Raw genomic sequence first — 26,465 nt, forward strand, 5'->3', positions numbered from 1 at the left:
AGAAATATTACTGTCCACTTTCTAAATCAATATAACACTGCTACACGACAGAATTACCATGGTAACTCAAGTAAAAAGAATAAAGCAATTCTTATTATTTCAAAATAAAATCACAGCCTGAAGCCCAGCTTTTATTACAACTGCTGATAGATCGCTGGCTTGTATTTATCTGAAATATTGCTTTTCAATCAGCTATTTTATGAATGTACAAATTTCACTGAGCAGCCCACTTAGACCAAATGCTCAAAACCTGCCCCCCCAAAAAACTAGTCAAGGAATCAATTACATATATGCATACTTTTCTGTTTTTTTAAAGGGAGCATTACTATATACATATTCTTTTTCCACTCTATCCAAGTTAAAGAGAGATAAGGAAATGAGCGAAGAGTAAGTTAAAACCTTGTTTAGTCCGACCTCTTTAAATTCCAACTTAGATTCCCTGGAAAAACAACAACAAGAAGAAAAAAGGCACAAACAACAGTAATAAGAAAGAACAAAGAGGAATAGCAGCATACCCTAAATACTGCAGCCCTGCACAAGGACAGGGAATGCGCGTACATCAGGGGGTGTGCACAAACACACACATGAGAGGAGGCACATCTGTTCCCTCCTGATCAAAGGCAAAGAGAAAACACTGTCTAAATACCAAGTTGCTCAAGGACGTTTTGACTTGCCCTGCTGGGTACTTCAGACTTTTCAAACATTGTTTGTACAGCTTGGAAAGTGCATCAAGCTCAGGATACTCGTCTGCGTTTCAAGCGTGCTGAAGGCACAGCTCAGCCGAGTTCCCCCCATGCCCCCACTGCTGGTGCCACCTTTTAAACACATTAGTGCAAGGGGAAAACCAGCAGGTCACCTTCTGCTCTCCTCCCCCAGACGTTCAAAAGAGCATCGATCAGCACCTGAAAGCAACAGCCGGACTTAAAAATAACAGGATCCTCCTCTGGCCCCGGCCCCATACCCTGCTATGGGGCACAGCTCCGGGGGCTTCCCAGCGAGCACATGGACAGCCAACACAACAGCTGGCTGAGCAGTTAAGGCACCATCTACCAAAAAAAATGTCACCGAGGAAATGCCTGTAGACTCTCAAGATGTTTTACAGCACAGCCATACCCTGTTTTTTCTGTTGTCCCCACAAAATGGAAGAGGGACCAGACCCATGCTCACAGTCACGGCAGGAGCAGGAGGGGAACGTGATCAACGCTCATCATTATGGCAGGGAGACAGCGAAGGCTTCTCTTCAACAATTTGCAATTGCTTGGACTGGACCTCAGAGATTAAAAAAAAAAACAACCCAAAATTAAAATTACCAATTGAGAGGGGATCAATAAAACTGCCCCCTAAAGAGTTAAGGAGAGCAATTGCTTCAATAGCACTCTGTCCTTCCCAGGAGATCCAGAAGTTATCTCTCCCTTCTTCTGCAGAGGTCTGACCTCCTAGCCCAGCATGGGACAGCAGGCAAGGTGGGACCTGGACCCAGCAGAGAGGAACAAACCAGGGACAGCTAAAACACAAAAGACCACCCATGCCTCAGTGGGGTCAGGCACATCCCCCAGATATCCAGGCTTGAGTTCTAGGAGATGATCACTTGGGGTGCACAAATTCCTCAGTACTGCAAAATGCTTTGAGGATTAAAAGCAGCAGTGATATGCCAAGTATCATAGCTGGAAGTAAAGACAAATGCTGCAACAAGAGCAATAAGCCACCTGCCAGCTGTCTTTTATATTAAAATATTTCAGTGTTCTTAGAGCTGCTTAATTTCCCATTTCTCTCCAAGTCCAGAGGAACTTTGTGGGTTGCTAGCTTTGCCATGCAACAGCGACATTGCTCATTATTTTTAAAATAGATTTAGAAGCTGTGATCACACAGCTCAATCTGAAAGTATGCACTGTTTTTTAGTATAATGTGGTCCTTTGCCATCTCCTGCAAATGGGTTTAAAAGCAGTGGTGGAAACAATGTGTGCTTAATCTGAATGTGGACTGCAGAAAGGTTGCATGCTCAAATATCCTGTTTTATGTGGTATCTGGTTGTATTTTAAAACACTTTTTAGAGACTTGGAGCCAGCTGAGGTCACAAACAATCACATACAGATTAGAAAAGGGAAAGAAGCTAGGGGGAGCAATGGGGAGCCCGCTCTGGCACACTGAAATAGGACACTAAATATCACTTAGTATTTCTTTAAAAGGAAAACTAGCTGAAATAGTGAGCTTCAGAGAAACAATAAATGCAGAGGTGGTTAAAGAGTTTTTATTCAAATAAAGTCTTGCCCCAGGAGATGGAAGTAGAGGTTTGAAATACAGAGGTAGGATTTTACATGTGCTAAAAGCATTAGTGTGACACTTTTTGGAAAAAAAAAGGTGGGGGGAGAAATACCTTCGTTGTTATACATGACAAAATAGCAACTAAATGTTTGCTTTGATCCCAGCGCGTAAAGGGTGAAGCTTTTAGGCAAGGAGCGGCAGGTGATCTCAGCTCTTCTGCAAGTCCTAATGCTCCTAAAAGCCACTCTTCCAGTTTCTGTAATTGGGCATCAGTAGTTAATGTAGTATTGACTGCATTACATGCTCCTGTGCATCCTCTCACTAATGCCAATTGCATCACCTTGTACATTTACCATATTGCTTAGCCAATAGCTGTTAAAAGCAATCCAAATCATGAATCATATAGGAAACTTTTAGCAAGACACGACATCCAAAGGAGACAATTTACAGTTGAGTTAATCTGGGTACATTAGCGAGACATGGATTCAGGAAGACAGACCAATTTATGTTACTTTGGTTTTACCCTTTATTGCTTTGTATAGGCAAATGAATGGAAGGGCATGGAGTAAAAACAGATATAAAGGAGTCCTTTTCAAAACAGATCTCCATTCTGTGCAGACAGGTCAAAGGGTTTGAGACTGATGCTTATTTAGGCTTTCATAACCGTAACAGGGTACTTACAGAAATCATTTTCCACAAAGGAGTATAAGGATAAATATATAATGGATCCTGAATAATGTTCAGTACCCACCCTCACTGCAAGTACATTAATTCAGAAACCTGGCTGCTCAACATCATCTAAGGCATGGCCTGACCAGGAGTCACCTGTCACCAGGAATGTCAGGAAAAGGCTGCACACAAGGTCCCAGACAGGTCTACTCATGAGCTCAAGGCAGGAGGTGCTCTGGAAAAGATACCAAGGCTCACCAGCTCAAGCCAGTCCTCTGCCCAAACATCTCTACCACATCACTTGTGAACACACAGGAAGTCAAATCTTCTCCTCCCTACCTGCTTTGAAGAGATGGCATCTTTTGGAAAGGTATACCCATTTCTCTGGAACGGAAGGAAAGGATACAAGCGATAAAGAGATGTGGCTTAACCCACTTCAGCTGCAAGGTAGAGCCAACTAGGAAAGAAATTCGGAGCAAGTTCTCTCTGAAAAAGTACATTTTATAGAACAATTTCACACTGGATGCTTGACCAAAAGATGCATAGCAAATCAACATAGCCCCTTTCTGCTGTTCTGATCAAACTCTGTAGCATCAGTAAAATAGAGATGGGGAAAAAAAGAAAAAAGGACAACTAGGAAATATGCTATTGCCTCAGCTATTATGGGTAGAGAGTAATTCGTGGTATTTGTGGAAGGGGAAATAAGTGTTAAAGGAAATCTAGGAGAATAAAGAATAATGGCTCATCAGCCAAAAACTTTACAAAAGAAAAACCGAACTGCATCCTTAAATATTGGATTCCAAAATATTGGAAACTCTGGTGCTCTAAGCCTAGTTTAAAAAAAGATCATGATTCCCCTTTGAAAAGCTTCCAGAAGTCCCTTCGAAAGAGTTGCACATGCAGGGAAAATGCCAAAACAAAACATTTTCACTAGCTGATCAATTTAAACAGCTGTGGTAAAGCTGCAGCCACTGGCACCATCATTAACAATTTAAAGCATGGCTGCTTTTGTCTTCCTTCCCAGTTACATTCTCATTATGCCTTTTTATTTATTAGAAACACAGTCCTCCGGAATACATTTCTATATCTCAGATCCATAATAAACCAAGTAGGAACATCCCTGGCTTCTACTCAAATGGATGTTGGCGAGAGGGTTAATTGTTTAATTCTGGTCCAAGTTCTCTGCAGTTCAGTCATGAATATGCAACGATCATCCACTTTTTCTTTAAGATAAACTAAAACTGTTGATATCAATTGTTTAAAAAGAAGACAAATAATACTTTCACTGCCCAAATCACCCTTTCAGATTTTGATTAGCACACAAGGAACTCTGAACATTGGTGTAAAGAATTCAAAAATGTTCAATGAAACTTAAAAACCACCTAAATTTGGACAGGAGCACCCATTATCTGCTTCAATACAGAATGTAAGCAGAAAGTAGTTTGCAAGAACATTCACCGGAGAGTTGAGCATCTGTTTGAATGGAGAGCACCCCACATCATGCTTGCAAACTTGGGCTTGGGAGTCATCCCATTGGAGGACAGAGAAAACACACACACACAGAGAACTAAAAAAAACAGTAGCTGTGGTGAATTCTTCTCAGATAGGTTTAATTATGTTAATCTAATAGTGAACAACTTTCATTTTGAAACGCCCTTCCCTCCACCCCCAAGTCTTCAGTGAATAGGAGCTACATTCACTGAATAAATCATTCCCTGGCAACAGTTCCGCACATTATTGAAGTTGGGGGCAGTGATTTCTATACGGTTTAAAACTATGTCTAGGTATTCTAAATGATGACAATTCTGTCCAATTTTCAAAAGATATAGACCCATTGGAGTTTTATAGTTCAGCATTTAGCAGCCTCTGCAGTGCCTTCTTTATTCTTGTACTGCAACACTAAATGCTTGATACCATTATTCTGATTTTGAATTGATTTCAAGTACAATACTTTATTTGCCATAAACTTTCATATTCTTTACCTAAGTAGGACTCCTCGCAGATGCAATCAGTCATAATGCTAAAAGAACAGTTTGCCTTTAGCAGAAATGTTCATGCTAATGCAGCAAAGCAAAACTTTGAGCAGCAAAGCACATTTCCAAAGAGAATAAAACCATCCCTAAACACAATGCCTGCAAACCTTAAGAAAGCTTCCAAATGAAATCAATTAATCCTCCAACCATGATAAATTTCTTAACCATTTAAGAAACGTATTTCAGACTCTGCTGTGACCCTTTATCACCAGACCTAATGGATTACTTTATTAATAATGCACTGCTCTTAAAAGGAATTTTTCTGAAGATTCTACCATAAGAGAGCATTTTTGGAATGGCTATGACAAACACGCTGACATGTTCACATTGTATTTATGAAAGATAATAAAATTTAACACTAACTCCAAAGAAGACGAATTATGTTCTGCTGCCAGGGTATCAAGTACACTTTCTACTGCATTAAACCAAAATTAGAGCAAACTGATTTCCAAGAACAAGCTGCTTCCTTTGCCCTATTATCCAAGCTGAAAAATGTCCTTACACTGTTTCAACGCTTGTTATGTCAACCAGGCAATTATCACATGTCAACAGCATCTGGGGATGACGTATGATGACATCCTACCCAGATCCTTAGCTATCTCATCTGAACAAACACTAGGAACCATTTGATTGCCTGCCATACTCCTACACAAAGCAGTTTGCTCCCCCTTAGGCCTGCCACCTACTTTCACTCCTTCCCATAGGGTGAGATTTATTTAAATGGATATCTGGGTTATCAGTGCTCCAACTACAGTAGCCTCCACTTCTTGAATAGGTTTAGGCAATTACTTCACTACCCCATGTTTCTGCCATGCTTCCATATTTGCCATTTCAGGGGCAGAGGGCACCTCCAGGAAGAACTACCTCTAGCTCCACACTTGGTCAGCTTTGGAGAAACAGTCCAAATGGTTTTTTGGTTGTTTATGGCCAAACCGAGTCTCAAGTTCTGCTGCCAAATGTGCTCCAATTTTATTTAGAATACTTCTTTGACAACTTTCTATCATCTCTTCGTGAATATATTAACCCATTGCTGCACTTCTGACTCGAAAAAGGACACTGTGCTATGAACTAAAGCCAGACCAAACCTCTAAAATCACATCAAACCCATATGTGTGAAGATCAAGCCCTCAAAACACCCAACAGATAGCTCAGCTAAACAGGCAAAAATAAAGGCTTTGGCAACTTTATAGGTCAGCTTTTGAATAAGGTGATGTCTGGGAAGATGTGTAGGGATTCTTCATACATGGTAAGCTAGACACTGGTGGACCACGGAGAAAATCCGAGGTAGAGTGGCACAAGAGATAAAAGGGAAAAAGACAGAAAGCTTCAGGAACATTAGACAACAGAAAAGTTAAATTCCATGTCACGTGAGGAAAAGTCATCTTACCATCTCCCTTTCTCTCTCTGCATGACTCCTCAACAGGCACACCTGAGCAAGGTACGCTCAAAGGAAAACAAAAGACACCAGCAGCACGCAGAACAGCTCTTCTTCCTGCATGGCACAGTTTGTGCCTGCTGTATTCTTGTGTGCATCATGACTTTTATCCTCAGAACAGGATTGCCTGGACCTGTGTTGCTGGAGATAGGTGTCTCTCCACATCCATCTACCTATCTGTAGGTACCTCCATATGGCAGCTAGCACAGTCCCTCATGAAGCCAGCCCACAGACCTGCTGTCCGGGCCAGGGTGCTGGGGCACAAGTCCTGTCACTGCCCTTATACAATCCATTTATCTGCTTTTCCAATTCCAAATGCTGTGTTTTTTTTACCTTCTGTGTGGGACAAGATGGGCTCTCACACAAGAGGAAACCCAACTGCTGCCACTAATCCAGTTTCCAATTACCTAATATTCATTGCTCTAAATACCTCTCATCAACCTTAGACCCATTCTCCAACCCCAATGCACACAACCACTGAGTATCCATGTTTTTCCTGTTATTTTTTAAGAAACGGAAATTTTCTTTCAATATAAAACCAAGATACATGTTTAATGGAGTCCTCTGATATTTTACTCAGCCTATTCTTGTGATCTGTTTAATCAGAGTTCTGCTCAAAAACACAAAGGACCTGTGATTTGTGGGGCTCCTGTCTATGCAAACATAGGGATGAACATGCAGCTGATCAGTGTTTTCACAAGTGCACACACACTCCACAATTTGGTTGAAGGATGCCATGTCTGGTTAACACAGCACAAGTTAGCTGAAAAGGAAAGTTTCACCCCCCACACACATAACAAAGAGCCGTGATTTCTATTAGTGCATTTCATACCATACATGCTGATTACCAGGCTGTGCTTCATTGTTAGCAGAGATTACAGCTGGGATAAGCTGCAGCTTTTTCCTAATTGCTATTATGATGACTGAATTTTTGTTTTGTGTCAAGCATTATTCACACATTATACTCCAAAATTTGATCCCTCTATGATGCATTATTGATTCCATGCAGGCAATCATACTGCCGCCAATGTGAAGAATTAATTTGGGCTATTCTACTTGATTTGCATTGCTCCATCATAGCAGAACACAGTTCTGTAGGGAGGCACAAATTGAAAAGGGAGATTTAGCAAAATACAGAAAATGCTGCCGCCCTTTAAAAGAGATGAATCCTAAGGAGGGGGGAAAAAAGCCCAAAAAACCCAAACCCAGCACAACACGTGTGGTCCAGCAAGAAATAAGGTCAGTCAGCCAAATTCATCTTAGTCAGAGGAAGGTTACAAGAGTAGCCTTATGCCTCTAATAAAGTAAACTAGCTTGCTTCAACTTATATTGCCAAAGAAAACAACTGAACACCTCTGAGAGTGACACTGCTTCAAAGCCTTTGAAACCCTGTTAGCTTCGTTTGTTTTCCCAGCATAAGCAATACTCAAGCACTTAGCGTGTCTTTTATCCACAGGCCAGTCAACTGCAAAGCTGATCTAGAAGATGTGTAACAGATGCTCCACATCTACTCATTTTTTTGTTCAAGTACTACTGCGTTAACAAAGGAACTTAAATTTCTTAACAGAAATAAAGCCCATGATTTAGGTTTTTTTCTCCCCACAAGTAAGATTATTTCACAGTTTTGAGATACCAACTTAATTAGCATGGAATAAATTCAGAAGGGCATGACAATTTATACAGGGACTTTGATCTCGCATTGGTCAACTCTTAGTCCAAATCTGATTGAATCTGCATACAATGGGCCACTCAAAATGATGCATTTCTGCTTGGTCTTGTATTTTAAAGGTGTCAAGTCTTTGTGAAAATCCCACATTGTCCCAAATGCTTCATGAAACAAAACCATCCCAGAAACTAGATTCAGATTCTACATGCGTGAACATGCCAGAGGGAGAATTTCAGAAATCAAACTTATAATGAGGTAAGAACTCAAAATGCTAGGTCTAAAACACTCCCTTTTTTGCGAGGCAAGGAAAGGAGAGAGGGAAGAGAAACTTTAGCAGAAGACTTCTGGTCTTTCAATAGTCAAGCCTTCCTAATTATTCTCCAGTGCAGTACTAATTCAGTTGTAAAATACTAGGAGAGAGATATGGGTTGTGGAATAAAAATCATATAATTTCAACTTAATAGTACTCAGCAGCTTTCAGTACTAGTCACAAAACACAGTTAGCATGACTCCGACACAGGAAAGTAAGTGACTTTGAATTACAAGTTATTTTTCTCATAAATATTTTAAAAAGCAATATATATATTCAAATAAAATCAATGCTACTGACAAAATGCCCAACTCCCAATTTCTCCAAGCTCTTGTGCTCCTTGTAAAAAGCTATTTCTTGTCTACAGTCTTACAAATATTTAGTAATTTCCCTTATTTTCGAATGGCAACAGCCTATGACCTTATTTTTTTAACACTTAAAGAGGTTCCTGAAATAAATTTTAAAAGATCGGGTAAATCCATTACATGGTCCACTTTATCCATTTATACAGGTGGAATGAAATAAGGAGATAACAGGTAGAAATGCCTGGTACAATTTAAGACGCAGTTCCCACTTTCCACGCACAAAGTGCCACCAAGGCGGAGGTCCTTGGAAGCGGCAGCGCCATGGATGGAAGTCCATGTGGATGGCCACAGAAGCCTTCTGCTCTGCCTCAGTTTTAATCCTTGCTTTCAGTGTACAAGCTATGAGGGAAGACCTTAGCCACAAAACAGCCTCAGCAAAAAAAAAAAAAAAAAAAAAAAAAAAAAAAAAAAAAAAAAGACCTCATTAAAAAGTTTTGATGGAACTTACCAGCTTCATCCCAGAAACTACTGATGACTGAGCAGTTAAGTTGCACACCCTGGCAGGCAACGTGCAAAAGATAGCATCAGGTCATTCAGGCTGCTAACTAACACTGATATTCCTCACATCAATTTGTTGCCCTTAAGCATCCTTGATAAGGACTAGTCAGCTTAAAAAAATAAGCATATGTGAAGTCTTAAAATCAGTCAAGCTCTCCTTCTGCTTCATTCATGAAATTACATCCCAAATGAACCTCCACTTCTGCTATTAAAAGAAGGAAGTAAATTCTTAGAATAAACCAACGCTTTTATTTTTTTTGCCACAGAGGCTTATTAGCTTATTGTCATTATGTTTATAGCTATGAAGAAAAGCTGTGAGAAATAGATATTAAAGGCGCACATTAAAGAGACCTAAATGGCATGCAAATGAAAGGGAAAGAAAAATCTCAAAATTAGATTTACAATAAAAGCTGTAAAAACAAACAGGCTAAAATGGATATATTAGAATAACTTGCAGAAAGAAAAATCTACATAGATATTTAAAAAAACAAAAAAAATCAAGCTGTTTCTGCTATGTCCTTCAGCAAACAGAGCCCGGAGTAAACCCGTGTTGGCTGTCCGATCATGTCAGAGATGAGATATAAAAAAAAATAAAATAAAGAGCAAGCATGCTTTCACCTACACAAGAGAAAAACATCAGAAGCTCTGAAATGCACAGCGCACATCTGTTTCAAAACTATTTATTTCTACATTAGCAGCACACAGAAGAGACCGAGCACAGGCTTACACAATCTCAGCCCACCTACCGTCCTCCTTGTCCAGCACCATCATCTCCGCAATCAAGAAAAGTCCGGGCACAGATGCTTCTTCTCCAGCAGCCTCCGCTCAGGGGAGAGGAGAGCAAGTCTCTGGGAACACAAATGAGCTACGGTACAGCTGATCGTCCTTTAGCAGCAAGTGAGCTCTAATTACCCAGTTGTCCAGCTTTTAACCTAGATTGCACTCAGTTAGAATTACACTCAGAAATAAAGCACTTTGCAGATACAAAAGCAGTCTCACCTACTTTTGTGCCTCAGAATTGCAAGGAACTAAAACTGCAATTTAGAAAGAAGGGGGATCAGAGCTGTTTCTTTGGTTCTCACCTTCTAAATGGCTCAATTTACACAGTATAATCTATTTTAATGTAATTGCCTTTGATAGCTCATAACCCTGGCAGTTGCAACTACACAGCTTTCAGCCTTATAAAGTGTTTTCCCTTTGGATTTAAGCTGACTCTAAATCCGAAATTACATTCGGAGAGGCTAGAATGCCTAAACCCGACCAGCGCTGCCTCTGCCTCTCAATTGGTGAGCCTTGCACACTTGCGATGAATAAATGCACGCGTTTCCCAGGGCCCCCTCCGGAGCTCCTGCCGGGATTTCCTGGCGGAGCGCGGCTTCCCGGCTCAGCAGCACCACCTGCAGCCCGCCCGGCCCCCGCCCAGGTGCCGCCGGCCGGGGCCACCTGCGCCGCCGCCGCCGCCTTGTGCTGCGCGGGGGATGCGCGGGGGATGCGCGGGGGATGCTCCGGGGATGCGCGGGGGATGCGCGGGGGATGCTCCGGGGATGCTCCGGGGATGCTCCGGGGATGCGCGGGGGATGCTCCGGCCCTGCCCCGGCCCCGCTCCCTGCCAGCGGGGATTGTGTCTGGCGCCACGCAGCAGCTCGGGCAGGTCAGAGGCTCTCAACTCTCCGCGGCTGAGTTACGCCAGCCCCGCTGCTCCCAGCTGCGTTTCACGCGTCTCTGGTGACCTAAAACTTGATACTAATTTTTCCGCACAAACATTTTGGGTTTGTTTTCACACGTCGGTATTAGTTTCAGGGTGTACTCCGGAGAACTCAGCTCCATTTTCACTAGGTCGATATTAAATTGTATTTACCTAATCAAACACGATACAAACCCTTTTCAGAAATGCCATCAATGCTCAGATATAAAGCGACAAGTTGGGGCCCCACATCTTTTATCCTACATCCTGCAACTCTCATTCCGTTTTCAGACAAGTCATCTGTTGTCTCCAATGGCTCTCGCAAGGATTGAGGGATCAGACACTTCGCTACCAAGATCAACAGCACCGTTTCACTCATCTCAGTCTTTTAATCTGAGAAAACATTTCATTTCTGCTTTAATGATACTTCTTCCTCCCCTTTACAACTGATACAACGGTACTCTAAAGAGCATGATAGCGGGATCAAGTTATATATCCTTAATACCAATTTTTAATTAGATTCCTTATCCCCAGCTGAAGTGGCTTTTCCTTCCCCCTTCATTCACAATACTTAATCCTAACAGTCCTTGAGAATATTTGATGTTAAATGTATTGGTTCACTTTGAGCTGTTTTCATCTAGTGCTTCCAACAACTCCTGTATCCTAGTGATACTAGTTTGCAAGTGCTGAATATGTATTTTAGCATAAGAGTGCAACCACCATAAATAATCACTTTCTTTTAGGAAGTGTCACAAGCTAGAAAGGAGGAGGACTTTATCCCAAAGATTAAAGTCTAATAGTTAAAAGGATCTGAGCAAAAACTAACAAAACCACAGCCTTTTTTAGATTTGAGGCACTTCACCATTTCCAATATACTATTGGCCTCTGTCAGGAAATGGTGAATTCCAAAAATGTTCCATCTGTCTGTGTACTTTTCAATCCTGCCACCTTCAAAAAGGACAGACTTACCCCAAAGTATATGGTACATTTCAACTTCCACTATTTAGTAACTACAAGAAAGGCAAGGTTTTGATAAAAATTAAGTTAGCTATTGTCTGTCACAGATGACTTCTGCAGCAGAGCAAACTAGCAGACATAATGCACTCATGAAAAAATATGCAGTACCGGATCAATGTACATTTTATTCCTTTACTGCTCCATCATGTCATAGAGGCTGGATTACTCCCTGTGCAAACAGATTTTTTTAAACACTTTATCTGCTTACTCATTTCACACACCAACAATTAAAAAAAAAGTTTTCTAACCCCCAACACATTTGTACAGCAATTTAAGTCAACTACAATTAACACAATCTGTTGGAATTAATCATGCTACCTGATGTCAGTTTACTTTTTTAAGCAGAAATCTGGTCTTTGCGATCAAAACATTTACGTATTTCAGAAATATCTTAACTCTCATTATCTTGAAATATATAAATGCGCTGCACGGTGCGTAGGTTGGCTTGCCCACAGCAAATTCTGCTGTGATTTACACAGTGGAACTGACTAAAATGAGAACCTTGAAGTTCTTCTCTCTCAACCTTTCTCTCCCCCACCCCTCTCGTCCCTCTTCTCTCAGTTGCTAACATTTGTTCGGGGAAGATACCTGCCAGAGTTCCACTGTGAACCAGTATTTTCTAATATCAAGTCATGTTGCATCAGTCAAGCTATATTATGTCACTCCAAACATACAAAATGCTGTTACCTCCCTGACATAACTTGACGTGTTGCCACAACATATCAAGTCAGAAACATGATTATTGTTGTTATTTTTTCAGTCTGCCCCTTCATCCTCAATGATATTCGTGAAGACCCACAGAAAAGTATTATTGAGTCTCTACTACTTCTCTGCACCACAGAGCGTGCTCGCCAAGGAAGCTTTTTGCTCACAAACCCGCAGTGGAAACACAAATCTGCAGTTATCGCACCGCTGGGGCAATCCTGGTGTCACACTGGGGCTGGCACACAGCCCTAAGGCGCCAAGCTGAAAGAGTGGGCAGCTGCCCCTGAGGCCAGTGGCCATGGCCCAGCTTCCCAAGTGGCCTTCAGGGATGCAAAACCAAGGGGCTCATGTCTACAAGGCAGCAAGTGTCTTCCTTGTGATGCACCAGGACTTCTGGGAGGGGTAAACCTGAAATCCTGCTCCTCTATGCAGTAGTAACTATCAATACCCCCACCGCTGCCAGAGACCTCTAAAGAAGAAAACCCCTCAAAGAAAAACTCTACATGGCAAAGCCTCTTAAATCAAGGGGAGAATTGGATAGTAGCCACAACGCTGGGATTTTTAGATGGTAAAAGTCAGACCGGCTTCTGGGAAAAAGAAAAATAAAAGGAAAGAAAAAGAGCCATTTATGGGAGTGAAACAGACCCATTTTTATCAACAAGCTCATTCAAGCTTGATTTCAAAAGGAATTGGTTTAGTTAGCAAAAGCTTCCATTTTAGTCCATTTGTAACCTATGCAGGTCCAGCATCCCCTTTCAACATTCACAGATGAGCGGGCAAGTGGAGCCCATTTGACTCAGGCAGAAAGAAACTTACAAAGGTAAAATGACCTCCTCATAAAACGAGTTTCTCCTCTGAGTCTCACCTTCTATCCCCTATTTCTCCAGGACACCTTTAAAAGTGACCATAATTTCTCCTCGAGCGTAACTACTCCATCAACAGCACAGGAGAGTCTTAGGCATTACTGCACCTTGTTGCTCTGATCTTCACATCCTTCTCATCAGTTTGTTTCCTACTTTGCTCCTTTTTTAAGTGCATCCCGCACTAATTTCCTCTTTACCTCTCCCACCCACCACCATTATTCCCTTTTACACACAGCCACTCATAAAATCTCCTGGAAGGAGGCTGTTGAGAACTGTCTGGATAATCAGGGGTTCTAGTTTCATTTCCTTACAGCACCGTCAGGCCATTCCCGAGCTCTTCGTGTTTAATGAGTACGTCTGAGACACTTGAAAGAGCCCAAACAGCCCTATTAGGAAACCCTCTTCAGATCTCGGTCTCTCCTCGCAGCTCACCTGTGCCTCTCGCCCCTGCAATGGAGGCAGCATCCTGCTGGCAGCCTGTCAATCACACGGAAACAGACGCGGGCTGGCAGGCACCCCCTGACAGAGAGCCACCGGGATGAAGACATCACCCCGTTATTATTAATAAGGGGTATTAATAGAGATGTTAAGAGCCCTTCCTCCCTTTTCCTCCAGCAGCTAAGCAAAATTCAGGGGACTCTTGCAACGCAGGCTTACCCCTGAAAGTGAGGTTGGAGAGAAACACAAACCGTGTTCCACACACCAGTAAGAAATTGCCCGTGTTTAATTCCTCGGTCATTGCTTAATCTTTTTACCTAAGTGCACAGGGGGCGAAGGATGAGGAAAGTCTCTACTGTTACTTCTCACTGACCAGTTAGATAAGTTCATTCCCTCTTCTCCAACACATGTGAGCACTCCAGACCCCATTAATAACACTGCATCGCTTTGCTTCAGAGGGCTTCAAGAAACTGGAGGAAAAAAAGATGCTGGGAGAGGGATTCTCCGAGGGCCCAGAGGCATGTGACGAGCGTGCAGCGAGCTCCCTCGCCACGCACCTCTCTGGAGCGGCGAGCATTTAACCTTGCGGCTGTCAGCGCCCGGCCCCTCCCGCACGGCCGCTCGCACCAGCCGGCCCGGGGCTGCTCTCCGTGCCCCGTCCCGCTCGGCGGTGTCGCGGCGGGCAGGCTCTCCCCGTTCCGAGGCAGAAACTCCAGATCAGAAGACGAGGGGAAGGGGAAGGAGAAGAGGTAGAGTGGACGGGAGGGGAAAAAAAAAAAAAAAAAAAAAAAAAAAAAAAAAAAAAAAAAAGGGAACAGCGAAGGAGAGCATCTCCCACTTGTCTCTTGAGCCCGGCATCCACTTTTCCGAGTTGGAGCCCCCGCCAGCCCGGCACAGGGGCGTTCTGTGGCCGTTTACACAGGCAGGCAGGGCCGCCCTGCCCGCAGCGGGAGCGCGGGGCGGCGTTCGGGCACCCGCGGCCTCGGGAGCCGGCGCAGCTGGCCCGGCGGGGACCCGCGCCGCGGGCAGCGGCGCTGATGGCGGCCCGGAGCCGGGGCTGCAGTGCCAGACCGTCCCCGGCCGGCCGCGGCACGCAGCGGGGCCGCGGCCGTGCCCCCGCGGGGAACACCCGCGCCTCCCGCCCGGCCCGGCCCGGCCACCGCGGAGAGCGACCCGCGGCTGCGGCGGGGCCGCCGTCCCGGGCGCCCCCGGCCCCGCTTTGTGCGCGGGACCGGCCGGGCGGCAGCGCCGTGCCGCGGCGCGGGGCAGCTCCCGGCCCCGCTGCCTCCCTCCGACCCCCGTCCGCGCCTCCCGCCCGCCGCCGGGGCGCCCGGGCGGCAGCGGCGGGCCCCGCGCCCCGCTCCCACCTACCGTCCTCCTTGTCCAGCACCATTGTCCCGGGCGCCGAGGGCGGCCGCCGCCGCCGCCGCTCCGGCTCCTTGGGGCGCTCCCCCTCCAGCCGCCGCCCTGCGCTCCGGGGCGGGCGAGGCGCCGGGCCGGGCACCGGGGCGCTGCCGAGGCGGGGGCAGCGGCGCGGCCGCCCCGGCGCTGCCCCGGGACGCGAGTTTGGAGCGGGGCTGCGGCGGGCTACGGCCGCGCTGGGCGCCGGAGAGCTGGAGCCGGGCTCCTGCACCAGCCGCCTCGCCCCCGGCCCCGCCGCTGCAGCTCGAGTGCCAGTTTAGGGATCAAAGAAGAAGGGAAGAGGGGGGGGAGAGGAAAATATGTAAGGGAGGACCAATATCGGGGGCTGCTCCCCCTGCTCCGTCCTTGCCCAACCTGCGCTGTCAAAAATTGTCTTAATGTAATCGCCTGTGATCGCTCACAACCTCTCTCCCCTTTGCTGTTGCCACTGCAAGAGCTTTCCAGGCTTCTAAAGTGCTTTTCTCTTGATTTCACTCTAAATCTAAAATTATATTCAAAGGAAGGGGGGTGGGAGGGAGGAAAGATGTGAACCTATCACTGAAAGCAAAAGCACTTGCCGCCTGCCTCGCTCGCTCTCTCTCTCAATTTATGTGCTTTGCACTCTCTCCTGCTGCTGAATAAATGCACACATTTCCCAGGGACCCTCAGATTCCCCTGTTAATTAAATCAATTCATTATGCTCAGATCTGATTAGCAGCCCCTTCCCCCCCTCTTTGAATCAATTATTCAATACACAAACATAATTGCCTGTGCCAGAGGTGTCTAAGTATTAGCTTATTTAACTCCAAGGACACTAATTACCCCTAGGGCAAGGGAACTTTTCTCATTAATTCTGACAAAACACAAAAGCACAGTTAAAGTGTGTGTGTATATACGTGTGTGAGAGAGAAGATGGGGGAGCGCTAGCCGAGGAAGGGAGGCATTACTCTAACACACGTGTTACTGTATAAATAAGCTCGAATTTTCTTTCTACCTTCCGGTTAGATTTTCCCCCACATCTTGCCTTTGCTAAACTTGCCCCGTCTGCATCTATGTTTTTAAAGTAAGGAACAGATTGGCTTTGCCAGTCTGTGTCAGTTCTGGAGGAAAAGCGCTCGCATCCAAAACAAAAAAGAAAAGTATATGGGACTGAGAGGGAGCGAAGCAGAATTTGGGAATAATTTACTAAAGCAGAAAACTCTGTGGCAGACAATCTTCTGTACTTTAAAAACCCATGAAAGGCGCAGCCCTCTGAAGAAGCAGGTAAGATGATACATAATCTAGTATGTAGTGGGAACAGTTCTGAATTGTTTACCATTTGAATTAATGTCGGTGCCCACTATTAATGTACTTGCTTCCTACGTTTACCATAATGGGCTTGATTTCCATTAGCTGAAGCTGGAATGCTAAAAAGAGCCCGGGCAAGGCTGATGCAAACTGAGATCGACCATCATTGTGGTGTCTGAGACGCATGACTTCTGGCTGGCGTGTTACCCAAGTTTTACCTCTCAGTGAACTTCCTTTAAATTAAAAAAAAAAAAAAAAAAAAGGGTAAGAAAAAAAAGAAGTAGTAATTGATTCCCCCAAATTAGGTTTTTACTTTCTAAAGACCCATATTGTTCATGTCCTCAATGTGCACAGAAGTATTGAAGATTTTCTTTTTGTTTCCTTAGGCAATGCATGAGCTGATCCATTAATCCATTTGGCTTTATATATCAGGAAACTAATATTAGCTCGGCTCATCTATTAGCTTTTATTTAGGTCCCACCATGTTGCCTTTTTTTGGACTTTTCTTCAAGCTGGTTCCCCTTGAGGGAAGACAGATAATTTTTGGTAGATTTTAGGGGGGATAGTGCTGCACACCATCTCATGGGAACTGTCACATCCTCAGTTTCCCTTCACATTCACCCCTGTCAAGATACCCATTATTAAACTTGCCTGCCTGGCAACTCTACCCATTCTCTTTAAGGCACACCTTGTACATATCACCTATAGCCAAGGGGATCAAAAACCCCACAAGCACCTCCTCTTCACCCCTACAAACAAACCCACAGCTAAGACTGCTTGGCAACAAACAATAAATATGCTTGGGAACATAAAGTTCTGTTTTATTAGTGCAGTATGTTTTTCTGTGAGTACACACATATAAGGATAAAAATGCTTTCAAGCTTTGTAACACAACAAACCCTGTTAATTCTCTGGTTTTTAATTTCCACTCTGTGGCACATACTGCACCCACAGGAACTTGGTATTTCTAACTCCATGAATCTTGCTTGTTTTTTTTTTCCCCCTCCTTTGAAAGAACACAGCAGTACTTGAAAAATGCTGACCCTGGAGAGCATCGTGCATCAACTCGTTCCTGAGCGTGCTTTTGGTCCTTGAGCCCATTCCTTTTCTCACTGTGGCCAAGGAGACTTTTGGGTGCAAAGCCAGAATTTCAAGATCTTGGTATGCAACTCTTGAGCCTTAATTCTGAGCGTGCCACAGGGATAGTGTGGTTTAATCTAAGCACAGATTTACTGAGTGGCAGAAGTTTGTCTGCGTGCACTGGAGCTCAAGGCCACTGGTGGGATGCCAAGGGTAGAACAGGAAGAAACTGAGGAAACAGAGACTGACTTTGATATCGTTCCTCAGAAATTATGTTTGTGCTTGAGCCGACAAAAGTGGGGTCATTGGGCCTGAAAAGGACTTGGAGGGAAAAATCAAGAGAGAATTTTGCACTTGTGTAGGTGCATGAGAGAGCATCACACAAGGGGAGAAAAATAATGCCAAAACCACCAAAACATTGCATTCCCAAACACAAATCCTGCAATTTGAACAGTCTGCTAGCAATCCTGCAGTTACAGTCATGGCCATTTTTAGGTTTACAACTTTAATAAGGTGAAGAGACAAACCCCAGTGTAAAGGTCCCCACTCTACGTAAATTACTTTTTCTAGTGTGATGAAGCATTGTCCTGCGTTTGTTTCCATTATATCTGCTCAGAGAGTTATTTCAGAGGAGTGAGAAAGTTTCAGTAATTTTTGAGCCTCCTTCACCCAGTAGATTAAAAGTCTCATACAAAGAATTTTACCACACTTATTATTTTATTATCTTGACACTAGAGAAGAACAGCTAGATTACTCCTTTAAAAAGCACTTGTGTAGGCAACTGGCCCCGTAACGAGTTACTGGGAAAACTTGACACAGATCAGTGTCTGGGAATAAGCCTCAGCTCCCCAACCCTCCATTCTGTGGAACAAAGCACTAAAACAGCTCGCTGCTGGAGGAGGACCAGACGGCACTGCTGCTGAGGTGCCAGTTCATCACTGATGTGCACTGGTTTTCATTCAGTTCTGGTGCCCCACGCACTCCCTGGCTAGGCAGCTCTGAGAAGCCATCACGCTCAATACTGCAGGAACTACAGAAAAAAGGGAACAGCTGTGCTCTGCCCAGGAAAGTTTCTGGTCTAATTCTAATTCCTGCTATTCCTAGTGTGTGAGGGAAGAGGCATGCAGGAATAAACACACCTTTGTGCAGCCAGAGCTTGGGCTCAGACTTGGGTTTAACTTGAGGCTCGTGCTCACTAGCTGCTTGTACTTTTTTCCTTTTTGCTTGAGCACAAGCAAGAGAAAATGAAGTTTCTTAAGAACAACACCCCATTCCTATTAAATTGCAAAGTCCATAGTATACTTAAATCAAGCCTTTAGCAGACCCATGAGGTTTCATATTATCCTATGCTTGAATGAGGCAGATGACTAGAGCAAAAACCAGCTGATGACATAAAAGCATTCTTCTACTTTCAGTCTCTCTTAATTAAGGACTTGGTTAATGTTTCAGTGTTGGGAATTATAATGTTTCATCAGGAAGGTGAATATGTTTTTTATTTTATCTTTCAGCTGACAGGATTAGAAAAAAAAAATCAAAATAAAAAAGGAAGGTGATTAAGTCACATGTGACAGTCAGAATCCCACAGTGAAGCAGCACCAGGCCATACCAAAGACTACCCTGCACATGGAGAATTTAGCAGTTGTTTTCAAAGTCAAATTTCTCAGCAAATGAGACTTTTATCTGCCAGTTTGACACATGGGTTTTATTTCTCGAATCCACACAAATAACTGAGACAATTTGCACAGGTCTGTACTAAATTAGCTATAAAACATCTCTATTTTTACCTATTTCAGAATCACTTACACCTACCTTGCTGGTGTCAGAAGAGAGTGACCACGGGCCTGACCTCATACTGCAATTCAGCAGCCCTGTAAAGGAGGAAAATCACAAGTACTCTGAAAAGTTATGTTCACACAGAACATGGGTGGCAGTTCAAAAGACCACTTAAATACATACCTGAGATCTACAGACCTCAATTATTTCTAAACTCTGGCTTGCTCTACTTCTCTGCCTATGCATTGTGAAAATAAATCACTCAATTCTGTTACTATGTTTTATGTGAAATAATTGTTAAATATTTTAATAAATATAAGTTCTCCCTTAATAAACTGTATATTAAAAATACAGCATTTCCTTTGATAGAAGAAAACGGGAAAGCTTCAAAAATAAAATCTCTAGAGAATAAGTTCTTTGCCACTGTGATATAAGACTGTAACTTTAAGCCATTAGGCTTTAAAATCTGTAATGACCTTTTAGAGAAATTTACAGTGGATAAATTAGTTATTCAGAAGTTGTGTTGCTGCTCTCCAGAGGAAAAAGTTAAAAGGATTTTTTTTCCAAAATAAAAGTAGAAACACCTGAATTTTTGGACTGTTTCTTGTTTCATAAGATGTTTAATGGGCAGATTCTGCATCTCTCATGTCCAGAACAGCTCAGCTGCAATGGAATACATGAAGTTTCTTTCTGCTTGATAAAGTGGTATCAGGAAGGTTTTGTGAGTGGGTACAAACTGCTGGGGGGTGAGGTTGGTGTGACACACTGCAGATCTGCCAATGTCTGGCTGCCCTGCACCAACACAGGCAGGGAGAGGTCTAAGGACCCAAGTGAACAGCGTGAGAGGAGGCCCAGACATGGAGCTGGGACAGGCTAGATTTCCCTGGGAAAAGCATAAATACAGGACATGCATTCCCAATAGAAGCCTCCTTTCTCCTTCCACCTCTCAAAACTCTCCCAGGTTCAAGTGGGATGTGTTCTTCCATTTGTATGGTCCATCAGGTCTCAACAGTGATGTAAGGTTTCAATCCATATCAAACTGAAGTTCAGCAAAGTTCAGGAGTGCACCTTTAGCCCAATCTTCCTGAGTAAACCAACACATGAACTCTGACTCTGCCACCTCTTCACACAACAGTGCCTGTGCAGCTTCTTTAAGTGGCAATGAATCCTTAACACACATATCCCATCAAAAACAGACCTCTGAATTTATGAATAAACTCTAGTGACAGTGTTTTCCTAATGTTCCTCACTTTCATTTGGATCAATAATTGACTTTTCTGTATATTCTTTACTTCAAAGTCCATTGCTACTGCAGTGTTCTGCAGATAGTCCTGCCTTTTACTCCTCACCTTGGTAGAGCAGATAGGAGTAGATAGACCTGAAAAACAAATCTGGCATCCCTACATCTGCCTCAGTTGTTTTGTGGAGGAATCCAGTGAGACAGTGTCTGGTTCTGGAGTGACACATGGAGCTCTCAGGCTTGTTGCCACATACTCTGTTATGATCACAGCTTATTGCTCCCAGCCTGATGTCAAGCAGAGACTAATCAAATGTGGGATGGGTGAACAGAGACAGAGCCATGGAGCTGCCTTTTCATCATCTCTCACTATCAGCTCTTCTTTAAACTGCAGCAGCACACAGGGATCCCAGCTATGGAGCTAGACCACAACATATTGTCCAAAAATCCCAATGACCTTCTTCAATAAGATAGTTTCTTTCTTCACTGCCTTGCACTAAAGAGATCAGGCAAGACCGACACAGAATAGTTGGAGATGTAAACACAAGAACTGAAAAGATAAAATGCAATGTCAGGCTCATGTTGCTTTGTGATAACAATAACCTAAGACACTGCCAGTGTCCCCTATGTTTTGTGGCTCACTCTGCCTCTACTTGGCATGGATGACATTTGCCAGATCTTCATAACATCATTCAAACAGCATATCATCTAAAAATGTTGACCCCATAGGAAAATGGTTGCTGGCACAGGAGCTGTAGGTGCACACAAAGGATGTGGTGTGGCAGCTGAACGCACAACAGAGGAATTCCAGCTATTCCCATGTTAGGGAGGGTCTGTTGCACTGGGCTGTGTTTTGCACTTGAATTCATCAGCATCCAGTTCAATCTGAATCTAATGGTGATAATCTTCTTGATTCATTAATGTGTGAGATGAGAAAACACATACACAAACACATTAACATCTCTCACACCAGAGAGATGAATATTTTGGTGTTTGTTTGTTTGTTTTAAAATAAATCCATGCTGTGAAATTACAAGATTTCTCTCTGAATCCAAAGACAGAATAAAGTTCAATGAAGATGAAAGTTAGGGAGGATATTCTGATAAAAGCAGGCAGGTGGAGGGTCTAATGAAGGCATACACTATAGTGCACATCTTGCCAATATTTCTTAATGAATAATATGTGCACTCAGATGAGAATAGTATTGATTGAGGTCTGCAGGGAAAGTTCTCTAGGAAAATTTTTTATTCTAGGAGCAGAGTCCTTTTTGGAAGATTTTGATCTTTTCCTTCTGCAACCTTTCTCCTCCCCCTCTCTTTGTGCTACCTGAAGCAACTGACAGTCAAAAAATGAAAAGCCTCCCCTGCATCTAATGTATCTATCAGATCCAAAAAGAAATTTATACACCAGTACTAAGAATGGCTGCACCATTCTCCTTAGCTGGTAGAGGACACAGCAGTGTATAATTAGGACTGGATTACTTCGCTCAGAACTGGAACAGAGAGCAGATGTCTTGCATTAATATTGGCATTTGATTTCACACACTTTCTTTGCCATGTTTGCAAAGCCAATTTGCCTTCCTATCTTGGATCTTGCCTTTCGTTTGCTCTCAGGCTGCTGTAATGCAAACAAAAAGCCACCAGTGGCAGTATGAAAGTACATGTAGAAGTTCAGGCCCTAACAAAGTGGGTAGAGCTTAGGATTTAATTACTAACGTAAAATATCAACTTATTTTCTGATTATGTTGATGAGATTGGTATGGTCGGTATGTTCCACTGATGCCAACTCAGACAAAAGAGGTTATGACATTAGAATGCATTTGTGAACATAAGTCAACAGTAAAGAAAGATACACCTCTTCCAAATTAATGTCATCAGACTCTATCTGTAATACAAATGAGAGATGCATCCCCCTTCTCAAACATAGCTAACCTTTGTTTCACCTGTTTTTCCACACAGGGGACTTCAGTCTTGATTTTGCTCCAGTTCAATGTTTCATCTACAGAATCCTTCCAGAGGGCCTACAACAAAATTTCATGCTGTTAAAAGTACTGGCCCAATTCTGAACTGCAGCCAGCTTGCATTTGTTAGCAGTTTTATGGCTACACCTGGGTTCTGGAGGTTTCTTAGGAGGCAAAGATGATCTGCCTTAATTTAGGAGCATCCAGAGGCTGATCACAATGTTCCACACTACAGCAACATGGAATAACTGTAATATGGGCAGCATGCAAGCAGCAGGGTGATGCTGATCAACTCTAGAGTTTACGCAGGGGTGCAACCCAAATTGCCTCACCACTGAAACTCTCAGCAGTGGTAACTTTTGCTTCAAGACACTGTTTGCTTTACTTGGTGATGGGAAATGCTCTCCAGACCTTGCCCTGTGGCACCAGGAACATACCTGTACCGTCGGTTTATAAGTGGCAGTACCTGTTTGTATCATGCAGAGCTTTTCCTACAGAGGCGCTTTGGGAAGTCGACTCAACTGTACCCAGATCTATATCCAAACCCACAGTTACTGCCTTTCTTCCCTTGTCATGCTAGACACTTAGAGAAGGGGATGATTTCTGTGACAGGATCAGGACAGACCAGGAGATTTTGTGCTTGAAGGCCACCAAGTCCTTTCCCCATGAAAAACTATTCATTTTCTGTCTACTTTCTGTACACAATGGCAGAAAGCCCCTAGTCCTAAAGAATGTGTTGGATATCTGAAAAAAATGACAAATTAGGAAAAGACAACTGAAATGTTGTCTGGATAATTTCACATTATTCTGGCCCATCACAAAATGACAGAAGTGCAAGGACTAAAACAAGAGAATAACTGGAAGAAATGGTAGTGGTTGCTACAGCTTTCTTAAAGCAGGTGAGAAACTCAGTCTGAAAGCTGTAAAGATAACTACAGAAATGATATCATTCTCTCAGTGAGAGCTAGAAAAGCTTCTGTGCTCACAGGGAGGTCAAGAAGTGAGAGCCCAGTGGATCATTTTGTTGCGTTTTTAATGCTTCATGGCACAGGGTCAGTCAGAAATCCCTATCCTGAGGTCATGGCTGGGGCAGTGTGGAAAGCAATCTTTCCTGCTGCTGGCAAGGCCCTGCTCAGGCTCTGCTCTTTCTCTCTCTCGCAGATTATTACTGCCCACTTGTCCTGCTCATCATGCTATGCTTAAATTCACCCTGGGCACTGGCATTCAGCTTTTCTGGGATCACAGAGGCCCCAAGGACCTTCCCTGTGGTATTCTGTCCAGGCTGTTGCAATGTGGTGCCACAAACAGCCATCCAAAGCTAACCCCGAGCAGCATTCAGGGCAGTAAAATTCCTTACCGTGCCTATTGATAAGCAAGGGCCAATATTTATATTTAGCTCCACATTTAAATAGCACGAGTGAGACAGAATGAGGAGCATGAATGGCAACAAACTTGTCTGATAACTAAGTAGTGGCTCCTATTTTTATGGCACTAGCCCCTTGTCAATGCAGCAGTTTGGTTACACTTGACACGTGGGGAAACAGGGATAATCATCCCTCTCTGAACCTGCCTAGGAGATGCTTTGACCTAGAAGAAGTTTGACTTAGAAGAAGCTGAGAAGCACAGTTTGGAGGGCCTCCTAATGACTACATCTGTTTTAAATAGACATATTTTGACTATAGCTTCCATACCAGTCACTGGAGTCAAGTGATCACTTAAAAAGGCTGAGATACAACTCTGCAGTATTTTACAGTGGATTTAATAGCTAAGCCTTGGAGGAAAAAATACCACCCTGCAAGCACACAGCTGAAGCACGGACATTTAATGAATGCTGCTCACTGCCTAAATGTGAATTCACACTGCACCACTCTTGCAAATGATCTATAATGCCTTGCATTGCTAGTATATCAAATTTGCATAAATATACCTCAGATATTTATAAATCAATATATATAAGCACATGTTTAAAAGTGACTATCAAAAGTGCGTACACAGAGAGTTCTTACATGCTCTAATTAACCCAAATAATCACATTTTGCCTTATTAAATTAAACATTATATGGATAAAATGTAGCTTGCCATCTAAGTACTAAAATAGTGTTAGAGAGAAACATGACTGCCAAAAAAGAAACAAGAGCACATGCCCATGGAAGAACACTTAACTGAAATGTAGCTGCAGGATCTAATGCCATGGAATGACTAACAATAATGTATATATTACTTTTAAACAAGTGAGCAGTTTTGGATAACTTTCCACTTCTCTCTCTGGTACTCCAGTTTCAGCCTAGTGAGCTACAACTCTTCAGGCTAAGCAGAAAGCACTAAAAGAGCTTGCTAAACCTTTTGCCCATTTAAAAAGTTTTCCTCAGAAGCAATGAGAATTCCTTATTTCCTCCAGCTGCTTATTTACTAGTGCTTCCCTGACTTCATTTAATTAGAACTAAAAAATACCAGCAACAACCATCCCTGATAGTTTTTAAACTCTTTCCAGCTAAGAAACCCTTTACTTATCAAGAGGTACAAAGAAGCACTGAGGACAGCTGTGGAGTTTGGAACAAATTTCTTGGTGGGTGGGTGTCACTTTAAAGCTTTTTTATATCTAAGAAATCTAGCCCTGACTGAAAGGAAGTGATTAAAGTTTTTAAAGACTACAGAGTTTTACACAGAGTAGTGATACTCAGGACCAATTAAATGTCATCTTAAGTACTTAACTGAAGCTTTTTTTCTCTTGTACACTAGGAATCAGTTAAGTGGAAGGTGCCAAATTAAACTTACATTTGAATTGACTTAATTTCAAGTGATTATGCACCATAATTTAAGAATGATTTCAGAAAGCTTTCAGTAGAGCAGTCTCTGTTAAGTTGGCTTTAGGAGCACTGTGTTAAGTCTGAAAAAAGAAAACACGCCAGGGCAATATGACATGCTCAAGAGCAAATAAGTTCAACTAACAACAACAAAAGTGTTGCAATTAAGCCCACAATAACGCAGGTGGCATCACATGAGGAGGTCTCAGTCAAGAGAGACAGTCTGCACAAGGACACTGAGTGAGTTTGTTCCATTTCAGGCAAGAGCAGTAAACCCCAGGTTTTCTTTCTCCAACATGTGAAGAGTTAAATTGCCACATGTAATAGTGTGATATAATTACTCACATGCCCTTTCTTTGATGAGTGCTTTTCTCAAGCAAATATTACTTTGACACATATTAGGGACAAGGGGATATAATAAAACTTTTGGAAATGAGGCACAAGGTCCTGCAATTAAAGAACTAGACTGGAACTAGGGAGACTTGGAATTTAATCCAGGTCTGGCATGTTTTCCATACACTTCTAGCAAGTCTCTTGGGCACCAAAGCAAGTCAGGTGGCTGATAAAACTTTTCATAAATGCTTAGGTGCTCTTGGCACAAACATTTAATTAGAAAATAGAGGCTAGATGGCTGACTAGACATAAACTAAGAGTGGAACCCTGAGCTAACACAACCTGGCCACCCTCCCCATGCCCCCTTTTGGAACAGTGGTTGTTTTAATTGTTTTTGTCATTTTCTTATCTGTTTACATGGGTTATGCCAATGATGGGGCTAAAGAATGGTCCAATAACTGATGCACAACTTCCAGGGCAGCCTATTGAAGGCAAAAGGTGGGAATGGGTTGGCTTTGTTGACCCCAGTGCAACTCCTCATACCCATATACGGACCTTTCTTAATAATATGACCTAACAGCTTGACATCTTTTTCATGTAACAAAATACACCATCAGGGCCCTTGAGATCAGTTCCTAGAAGATG

The 26,465-nt window shown here is 43.1% G+C and overlaps 1 protein-coding gene across 6 annotated transcripts in view; it reads right to left on the bottom strand.

Annotated features, from left to right (window-relative positions):
* LMO1 (LIM domain only 1) overlaps positions 1-19,575 on the bottom strand; it is a 65,292-nt gene extending 45,717 nt beyond the window's left edge. The window contains exons 1-2 of one of the 6 annotated variants that reach the window (XM_021529495.3): positions 15,317-15,388; positions 9,985-10,086 (exon numbers count right to left, since the gene is read on the bottom strand). In XM_021529495.3, coding sequence (XP_021385170.1) covers positions 9,985-10,009 — 25 coding nt within the window. In that variant the 5' untranslated portion in view covers positions 10,010-10,086; positions 15,317-15,388. Of the gene's footprint in view, positions 1-9,860; positions 10,661-12,527; positions 12,719-15,316; positions 15,417-19,522 lie in introns of those variants that run through there. The other 5 variants (XM_021529496.2, XM_077784285.1, XM_021529497.2 and 2 more) reach the window with 5 other exon arrangements.
* Positions 19,576-26,465: the final 6,890 nt, after the last annotated feature.

The sequence above is a fragment of the Lonchura striata genome, chromosome 6 (assembly GCF_046129695.1).
Source record: "Lonchura striata isolate bLonStr1 chromosome 6, bLonStr1.mat, whole genome shotgun sequence".
NCBI lineage: Eukaryota > Metazoa > Chordata > Aves > Passeriformes > Estrildidae > Lonchura > Lonchura striata.